Source organism: Theropithecus gelada, chromosome 7b (genome assembly GCF_003255815.1).
Source record: "Theropithecus gelada isolate Dixy chromosome 7b, Tgel_1.0, whole genome shotgun sequence".
NCBI classification, from domain to species: Eukaryota; Metazoa; Chordata; class Mammalia; order Primates; family Cercopithecidae; genus Theropithecus; species Theropithecus gelada.
This window is the reverse complement of record NC_037675.1, coordinates 22,010,012-22,020,288: the sequence shown is the minus strand read 5'-3', so window position 1 is coordinate 22,020,288 and position 10,277 is coordinate 22,010,012. Positions and strand designations below refer to the sequence as shown.

The 10,277-nt window shown below is 44.4% G+C and overlaps 1 protein-coding gene across 1 annotated transcript; it reads right to left on the bottom strand.

Annotated features, from left to right (window-relative positions):
- Positions 1–7,279: 7,279 nt before the first annotated feature.
- Positions 7,280–9,756, bottom strand: EDDM3A (epididymal protein 3A). Its single transcript, XM_025392543.1, has 2 exons — positions 9,659–9,756; positions 7,280–8,102 (listed from the first exon to the last, which is right to left on the bottom strand). Exon 2 carries the CDS (start codon positions 8,074–8,076, stop codon positions 7,633–7,635), a length of 444 nt encoding a protein of 147 aa, XP_025248328.1. The 5' UTR covers positions 8,077–8,102; positions 9,659–9,756; the 3' UTR covers positions 7,280–7,632.
- Between the last annotated feature and the right edge of the window lie 521 nt (positions 9,757–10,277).

Sequence of the window (10,277 nt, the reverse complement as noted above, 5' to 3'; positions counted from 1 at the left end):
TCTCCTGCCTCAGCCTCCCGAGTAGCTGGGACTACAGGCGCCCGCCACCTCGCCCGGCTAGTTTTTTTGTATTTTTTAGTAGAGAGGGGGTTTCACCGTGTTAGCCAGGATGGTCTCGATCTCCTGACCTCGTGATCCACCCGTCTCGGCCTCCCAAAGTGCTGGGATTACAGGCTTGAGCCACTGCGCCCGGCCTGAAACCCCCATCTCTACTAAAGAAAACACAAAAATTAGCCAGACGTGGTGGCTCACGCCTGTAATCCCAGCTACTCGGGAGGCTGAGGCAGGAAAATCTCTTGAACCCTGGAGACAAAGTTTGCAGTGAGCCAAGATAATGCCACTGCACTTCAGCCTGGGCAACAGAGTGAGACTCTGTCTCAAAAAACAAACAAACAAAAAACAAACAAACAAACAAAAAACAATATTGTAATAATAGATCATCTTATTCTTGGTCACGAGCTCCTAGCTATAAGCCCTCCAGTTAGCGAGGATGCGACTCAGCGGCTTCTGGACGGCATTGAGAACTTGTTGCCCATTCTGGCTTGGTTCCTATACCTGTACCACTTGACCCTGCTGAAACAGTGGTGACACCTTTTCACCACCTTGTTTCTTCTGCTCCTGTACTGATTGTCTCCCGTAACTAGACTTCTAGAAGTTGGATGGATCTTCCTGACCTCACACAACCAATGTAAGTAAAACCACTCACAGTTCCAATAGGCATAATTGTGCAATTCCCGCCACACAGCAAAAACAGTCAGAGAGATCAGAGAATGAACTTCTTGGACAGGTAGGGGGAGACTGGCAATAATATCCACTACCACATCAACCTTATCCCAAGTTCAGGTGTTGCTGTGCTCAGTGCTCTAATAAAGGATGACTGAATGGCAACAAAGGGGGATGGCAAATCAGAAACAAAAACGGGAACAAGGGTTGGAGTTAGGACTACTTAAGGACTTACCCCAGGTGTTTTCAGCCTTCTTTTCACACAGACAGCATTGAGCACTGTAAGCAGGGTGACAGGACCACTTAGATAACCCGCGGAAGAGTCCACACACTTCTTTTCCCCCACGAGGTCTGGCACAGCTAGCTGTAAGATACACTTTGGGGTCCTAGAAAGATGACCTAGTCAAAATGGCAGAGATTGTTCCCCTCCAGGGCTAGGTTCCTGGATTGACCGGGGACTTACGCAGGTTACCTTGCAGAGAAAAGAAAGAAAGAGAAAGAAGGCTGGGCCTGGGGGCTCACGTCTATAATCCCAGCACTTTGGGAGGCGGAGGTGGGCAGATCACCTGAGTTCAGGAGTTTGAGACCAGCCTGGCCAACATAGCGAAAACCCATCTCTACTAAAAATACAGAAATTAGCCAGGTGTGGTGGCACTCGCCTATAGTCCCAGCTACTTGGGAAGCTTACGCAGAAGAATTGCCTGAACCTGGGAGGCAGATGTTGCAGTGAGCCAAGATCACACCACTGCACTCCAGCCTAAGCAGCAGAGCGAGACTCTGGGGAAAAAAAAAAAAGAGAGAGAGAGAGAGAGAGATGGGTATGGGCCCAATGTAGATGCTACACACTCACACAGTCACAGATTCAGACAGTGCACTCCCAGATAGATCCCAACTGAGAGGGCTACATACAAATCTTGAACGCTTTTCTCAACCTCATGGGCCCATGAAGAGCCATGTTGCCCAGGCTGGTCTTGAACTCCTGAGCTCAGGCAATCCGCCCTCCTCAGCCTCCCAAAGTGCTAGGATTAAGGCGTGAGCCACTGCACCTGGCCGACAATACAGTTTTTCAAATTTAACAAATCAGAAATAGAGAATAGAGAGTGTATCCAAATGAGACCCATGGGTTGCCCTGTGTCCGCATCAATGCCGCCTCTAGGAAATTGTTGAAGGGAAAAATGTTCTGCTGGAGTTAAAGTGGCTCCCTGGCCAAATTGGATGCTCCGACAGGTTTGAGAAGGGGAAACCATTCCTGCATCTCATCATTCCTGGTCTCTTGGTCCCCAGTGGGGACTATGACTCAGGTGCCAGTGGCCTGGCCATAGCTCCTTCACCAGGTGAAGGAGGCAGTGCCGACAGCTCATTTAACTGAACTAGCAAAGTACCATCATCCCTTTCCTATGACTCCAACAGTACAGGCTTAGTAATAGTCCCCTGTACCATAACTTTACATTTTTCTATGTCAGCTTATATTGCCAAAGCAACACAGAACACTGTCTATAAGAGATTTCTTTCCACTTTTCTTCCTTGTTACAAAAGCAGTCTAGCTGCCAGATGACATAATAACTAAAGAATCTATTTTTGGTCACTTTTCCCCCACATTCTGATGGATGAAGGGGCCAGGTTGTATTACAAAAGTATTTTTTTCTTTTAATGGATTCTTAGGCAATGGATGCCCAATTTTGTGAAATGCAGCCTAACAGCCTGCCTGAGAGGACAAAATCAGCATTTTTCACATTAACCAAGATAAAATTACAATTAACATACAAAAAAGATGCAAACACCAGTTATTCCACTCAATGTCTGAGTGCCTTTGATCCACTCCATCGGGGGAGGGATGACCTCTAGCCAGCAATGTAGTGAATGGCCACTCGTGAGGAAGAGGGAACAAATGGCCACCTTGAGCTAGGCCACCAAGATGCTGCTGGTTGGTCCTCGGCACTCACCAAAAGTAACTATGAGGCAGAGAGGATGGGTTCCCTAAGTCAGGCCTACTGAGCTTCAGCTAGTGATTCCTTTAGGATGCCCCCTGACACACAGGTAAACGGGACAAACAAGAACAGTAATGAGACCTCACAAGTCAGAAATCAGATTTCAGAAGTGAGACCAAGAGGCCCAAGAGTAGTACCCCTGGACAGTGCCCTATGGGCTCCTTCCAAGTGAGAAAGATGCCCTTCAGCAGGGCCCTTTGTATAGGTGGAGGAGAGTCGATGGGACCTCCAAAGAGGTTGCAAAACCTCTAAGAAGGCCAGTAGATCGGGAGAAGGAAATGGGGGATGTCACCTGTGCTTGGGAACACACAGTAAAGATTTCTTCCATTTCCAGAAAACATTCCTCCCCTGCAAGCAAGCCTGAGCTGAAGGTTGGCAGTGCAATGCTGGCAAGAAAGATTCCAGGGACTTCAGTGGATCTCCAGGTTCACCACAGTGGCAAGAAGGCATTGAACCAGGGACAAATGCCCATGAGGAGCCTCCAGGCTAGCTCTTGTTAAAAACAAGTTTTGGTGCTGCAAAAGGAATAGCACTCAAATGGAAATTTTCTCAGCAAGGCAAATTTACTTCTACAGAAGGATGCAGCTTGTGCCAGTCTCGATGGCAAAAGCACACTGAGCTGGGTAGGGCCAGGGTTTTTATCCCTAATGCAATTTGTTCCTACTTTCTCCACTATTTGTCCTTTCTCCACTGGCTGGGGTTGGACTGCACAGTCTAAACTGACCCAATTGGCTGTTTGAAATTGAACACAGGTATCTAGGCAGGAAGGGGAAGGCTATCCCTTATGGCACAAGGCATGTCTAGGTTTGTCAGGGCATGTCAGGGTGCGGCAAGGGCAGAAAGAGTTGTTTACAGCATGGGTAACTATAGAAACTAGAGAAACAGAGATCCCAGAAGAACAAGGAATTAAAACTTTTCGAAAAGGAATTTATCATCTCTGACACTCTCCACTAAATTTTAACCACAATAGATTCATTGCCTGGTGCCTAGCAAGTCAACATACCAAATAATGGCAATAAAGGCAGAGAGATAGTGTAATATTCCGAGGGCAGACAGACAAGGGGATGAGAAGAAAACTCAAATCTGCCTCCCTCAGAGGTTTAGGGGTAAGGTTTGTAAGGGGTCTGGACCAGAGCTGATTCATCAGGGATCTCTGATTCATCAAGAAGTGAGGGGTGCAGTCATGGGACAGGGGGAAAAGAAAACTACAATCTTGTGCTGAGCCAGTTCCTTGGTGGAGGTCTTTAGACCAGTTGGCACCAGCCACAACACTGAAATTCAAGATCTGAAACACCTTATGAAATTCTTGGCCGGGCATGGTGGCTCACACCTGTAATCCCAGCACTTTGGGAGGCTGAGGAGGGCAGATCACTTGAGGTCAGGAGTTCGAGACCAGCTTAACCAATATGATGAAACTCCATCTCTATTAAAAATACATAAATTAGCCAGGCATGGTGGTGGACACCTATAATCCCAGTTACTTGGGAGGCTGAGGCAGGAGAATCCCTTGAATCTGGGAGGCGGAGGTTGCAGTGAGCCAAGATCACACTACTACACTCCAGCCTAAGCGACACGAGGAGACTCCATCTCAAAATAAGTAAATAAATAAATAAAATACTGTGAAAGGCAGAGAAACAACACAAAGCCAATATGCGAATTGCCTTTAAATATATATCACTTTGTATATCACATATACAAAGCTAATATATTAATTGACTTTAAATGCACTTTCCTCTTGTACTGTTTTGAACCACTATCTGCTAACCTTTTAGTAAAAGCAACTTTTAAAGAGCTACTTACATGAGTTACTTGTGAGAACCTATTTTAGGAGACCAGAATATGCCACCACAAAGTATGCTCTCTAGCACAAAGATTATTTTGAACTGCTTATTTTGAGAAACAGGATACACAGGAAATCTCTGAAAATAGAGTACACGTTACCCTTTTGCAAGGAAAATGTGCATTCATAAGGGAAACCTCCGTTCTTACAGATGTCTCCTTCTCTGTGCCAGAAGGAGAAAGGTGACTCTAAATCACAAGAGACCTTTCTCAGTGGAGAAGGTACTCGACTCAAATCAAACCTTTCCCTCATTTACTCTACTTTTCTGGTCATCTCCCTATGACTTGCTCCCCACATGCATTTTCCTTAGCTTTAGCTGAAGATGGCATTGAAGCTCAAGTTCTAGACATCCCTTTGAGTTGCTCTCTGAGTTTCTCCTATGTGTATATGAGATATGAATGTTACCACATTTCTATTTGTTTTTCTCTTGTTAATCTGACTTTTCTTATGGGGCCCCTGCTAAGATCCTAAGAGGGTAGAAGTAAAATTTTTTTCCTCTCCTACACTATATTTTGAAGTGCATTTATCAAATAAGAAAAAATGGCATTTTTTCCCCCATATGTAAATTGATCATTGATGAAGAGCTACTGGTTTAATACTAGCCTCTTCTGAGTTTGGTTGGTAGAGATTGTCATCCCCAGGTGTCTGCTCCTCCCCAGGTGCACTCAAAAATTGCAAAGTTGAGGAACTGCCTTTGGAACATGATGACCAATCTAGATACACTGACTACTCATTGAGATCAGAGTTACAGGAAAGTGTGCAGTCACCTCATGAATAATGTTGATACTTCGGTCTTTTCCCTGATTGTTTCAAGGCCAGAGCCCTATGTCTCTGCGAAGCGAACATGTTTATTATCAGATAAAATCATTTGTGCTAATGTCTTCTACTTGATGTGTCATCCTTAGGAAATGTAATGCCTTAGCCCATTTAACATGCACTGACCTTCTTAGAAACATTCTTAAGGAATTAAGTCTAATAGAGACATCTGTGAGTGTGTGGTTGATGGAGGAGGTGTTCTTTTTCATCCTGGGTGTGTACAGCTTTTATATAGATGACAGCCTACTCTATTTTTGTATGAGAAATTCCCATCCCTAGGGTCAGGGACAGCAGATGATTGATGGGTACTTACAATGATTGTTTATCAAAATCGAAATTAAAGTACAAAACCAGTGGGTGAGATGGGAAAGGAAACAATTTTCACTGAGTACCTATTATAAGCCAGAAACCATGCCACGTGTTTTATACCCAGTCGGCTCTGCCTATACCCAGAAATCTGAGTGGAACTAAATGTGTCACATCGTTAAAATCTACAATTTCAAATCTAAGTTGTTGGAACTCTAAATTATTGGGAACCTTAAAAGAATGTAATTATGGTGCTTGAGTCATGTGCCAGGCAGCTGTAACTAAGGCAACTGTATCTTGGTTTCTCTAGAGATTAAGCCTCGTTCTTACCTGCATTTGTGAAATGCTTTAAATGACTGAAGGGGCCCAGGGAAGACTCATCCCCTCTCAACTGCTGATGTTCATTATGGATTAACTTCCCTCTTCCCTTTCTCATGCAAAGACTTCATCGCTTTCACATTGTCTTTTTGTTTTGTTGTTGTTGTTTTGTTTTTGTTTGTTTGTTTTCACGACAGGGTATGGCTTTGTCACCCAGGCTGGAGTGCAGTAGCACAATCTCAGCTCACTGCAGCTCTGTCTTCTGGGCTCAAGCCGTCCTCCCACCTCGGCCTTCTCAGTAGCGGGGACTATAGGGACATGCCACCATGTCTGGCTAATTTTTGCTTTTCTTTTGTAGAGACGGAGTTTCACCATGTTGTCCAGGCTGGTCTCAAATCCCTGAGCTCAAGCGATCTGACCACTTCAGTCTCCCAGTTTCACATTGTCTTAAGATGGAATGTTAAATACACTCTTTTGAGTTGGAAAGGATTGAAAAACAACTATAAATAGAACAAGTCATGTGGTGGGGGCACAAAAGTGTAACCAATTAATTTGTTGTAACTCTTGAACCAGTCTGGTATAGAAAATGCCATTCTCTCTCACTTCTTTCTCTTTTTCCTACATAAAAAAGAACTTAACTTTTAACTTTGGAGTACTGACCCTATTTCTCTGGAGTCTGTGTGCCACAGAATGTCCATTCCCAGCCTTTCACTTTAGTAAATTCTTTTTTATTTTTTTTTGAGACAGAGTCTTGCTCTGTTGCCCAGGCTGGAGTGCAGTAGCGCAGTCTCGGCTCACTGCAACCTCTGCCTCCCAGGTTCAAGAGAATCTCCTGCCTCAGTCTCCCATAGCTAGAACTACAGGCATGTGCCACCAAGCGTGGCAAATTTTTGTACTTTTAGTAGAGACAGGGCCTTACCATGTTGACCAGGCTGGTCTCGATCTCCTGACCTCAGGTGATCCACCTGTCTTGGCCTCCCAAAGTGCTGAAATTACAGGCATGAGTCACAGTGCCCAGCCCGCTTTTAGAACTGGATTTTGACCTTTTTGATTATTTCAAATTGATACCATGATGAGTGCTTACATCACTACTTGTCTCCAGTTTAGCACACAATCATTTATATCCACATGATATACATAAATATATCACATACATTAGACCCAGACACATAAAGTGCACCCTAAACCCCTTGCACAGCCATAGGCAAAAATAGCCTAGATCACCCATACCCACACCAATCACACAATACATACTCTGCACACATAATATATATAAGTGTCACATATATTAGAATAATATATTTTATTTAAGAAAAAGAAGTTTGTTCAGCTTGGGTAGGTATAAAGAGAGTCAATATCAGGAAAAATCTTAGGTTAGTCAAGGATAGATGCCATAGGAGCTGAATCTTGGAAAAAATGTGGGTGTAAATTAGGCAAATTAGGACAAAATTGTATTACAGATACAGACACCACACAAAGATTTGGTATCAAGAAATCGCGAGGTACATAAACTCTAAGTACTTGGAAAACACTGACACATAAATGTAAGTGGGGAGTGGCTGGGGCTATTGATGGAGGCAGGGCCCACCACTTTGGAAGCACTGAATACTCTACCAATATCTGAGGATGTGCATAGACTTTCTAGTTGTTGATAGGTTCTATAATCTTCAGGTCTTCTATGTTATCAACATATCCATCTATGCCACAATGGAATTCAATGTAGCTGAAGCTTCTGCTCTCTATGTACCTCCTGTTGTACTTCTCCCAGTGACACTCAAGTACTTTAAGGGCACCTGGGGCCCATACATATGCATTTCTATATCGGTTGCTCCCCTTCTCATCGATGCATGTACGCTGAATTTTGAACCATAAGCTATAGATGAATATATGAGACCTTTTGCCTTTCAGAGCTTCTTTTTCTCTCATGAGAACATCACATTTGTACTCTTTGAATTCTCTACTTGGACTTAAGTAATGAAGTTTTATGAATTCTCTCCAGTAAACGTCTTTACTGTATACACACAGCCTGCAAAGGATGTAAAGCAGGGCCAAGAGCATGCCCCAGATCTTTAGAGAGGATGTCATCTCAGTCACCAGGGCCACCTGCGTGTCTACAGGGAAGAGAAAGAAAAACATTATCCTGACAATACTCAGAGAACTGAGCTCCAACCTTAAAATTCCTTTCCCTGCCAAGCAGGCACTTGAGCACATATTATATTGCTATTTGTTTCCCTATTAGAAGATGATGATTCTCATTAAAGAATACAGTTTCTGGACCGGGCACGGTGGCTCACACCTGTAATCCCAGCAGTTTGGGAGGCCGAGGCGGGTGGATCACCTGAGGTCAGGAGTTCAAGAAACACCCTGGCCAACATGGTGAAACTCCATCTCTACTAAAAATACAAAAAGTAGCTGGGCGTAGTGGCTGTAGTCCCAGCTACTCAAGAGGCTGAGGCAGGAGAATCGCTTGAACCCGGGAGACAGAGGTTGCAGTGAGCTGAGATTGCGCCTCTGCACTCCAGCCTGGGCAACAGAGCAAAACTCCATCTCAAAAAAAAAAAAAAAGAATACAGTTTTCTAAGAACTAAAAATATGCTTTAGCGTGTGAGAGCCAAACACAAATTTGGAAAATATAGATCATGTACCTTTTGAGAATTTCAAATATCTCCTGTCTACCCTGTCTTCTATCCAATTTGAGGAGCCAATCACTATCTAGCTCTCTTTTACCAAATAAACTCTCAGGAGATCATGTGTCCAATAGAAAAATGACATTTTAAGCTTTTTGTCTGCAAAGTGGAAAAGATTGTTGCATTTTAAGGCAATATAGAAGATGAGTAACTACTTGGGAGGTGGTTCCTAGGCAGAAGGCATTGGTTCTGGAAACCACAGCCCAGGTTGCACTTTGAAAAATGATGTTTTTCCAACCTTGACTTCCTTATAACACTTTCCCCAAAGCCTGGGTGAAACATGTGATCATTATTCACTATCCACATCCCTTCTCAGAGGCCATTTCCCTAATTATTGCTATTACAAATGATCTTCATTTGTTAGAGCTTATTGGCAATGCCGTCATAAAAGGACATCAGTTTAGAACTTTTGCTGTAATCAATCGGGCACCAAGACTAAAACAGTCCCCCGCAGAGCTACTGTGGTCACAGCATAGGATGTATGGTCATTTGAAAAAGTTATCTCTTTACCAGCTCTCTGTCCTCATTTCCCATGAGGAGTATTCCTGGCCCTACTGAATCTCTAGACTGATTCACAGCTCTGAGTATCAGTGTCCTCAGATAGGCCTATTAACAGCTCCCTACAGACCTGCGAGAGTCTAATGAGATGCAAGCATGTGAGAGCACTTCTAACCATGTCAAATGCCCACATCAGACACAGTGTTCCTCATTCACGGAACCCTGTCCTAGTGATAAAGGCCTACACAGGATAGAAGAGTAGGATGCAAGCAGCTTTAATGCATTGTGGTTAGGAGGACTGGCGGTGAAGGAAGGGAGGAGCAGGGAAAGCCTGTATCAGTGGGACTGAGGCTGACCAGAATTCAGGCCTTTGTTTTCCATGATTTGGATCCTTCTCCATTTTTTGCTATCTGAAAGCTCAGTCAGCCCCCTTCTAGTGCTCCTGGCTGTACCCCGAGCATCCTCAGGAGAGCCCTTCTTACCCTACTCAGACTCCGAGTTCAGGTCACTGGTTGTAGTGGGGATCAGCGTGTGGATCTGAAGAGCAGAGTCTGCGTCCTCCTCCTTTTCTCAGAGCCCTGGAAATCTGCAGCAGTGGAGAAAGGAAGAGCAGGGGGAGCTGCAGCGCTCCAGCTGATTGGAGGGGGCGATGGGGAACAGCCTTATTATGTGAACTTGTTCTTGTATCGTTTCATCTGGAACACTTGGGTTCACTCAAAAAGTAGCCTCGAGCAAAGGCTACAAACATCAAAGGCTGAGCCCTGGGCACAAAATAATTGTAAGACCTAGGTGACCCCAGAAAGGGGTTATCTGGTGCTATCAGGAGACAACCAGAGACTTAGCATCTGCTCTCAATTCTAAGAAACTTCTGGGGAAGTCCCTGGAGGGTTATGACTTATGCCATGTTACACGGGAACTTCACTGAGGAAAGCCACTTTTTTTTTTTTTTTTTTTTTTTTTTTGAGACAGAGTGTTGCTCTGTCGCCCAGGCTGGAGTACAGTGGCATGATCTCAGCTACTGCAACCTCTGCCTCCCAGGTTCACACCATTCTCCTACCTCAGACTCCTAAGTAGCTGAGACTACAGGCGCCCGCCACCACG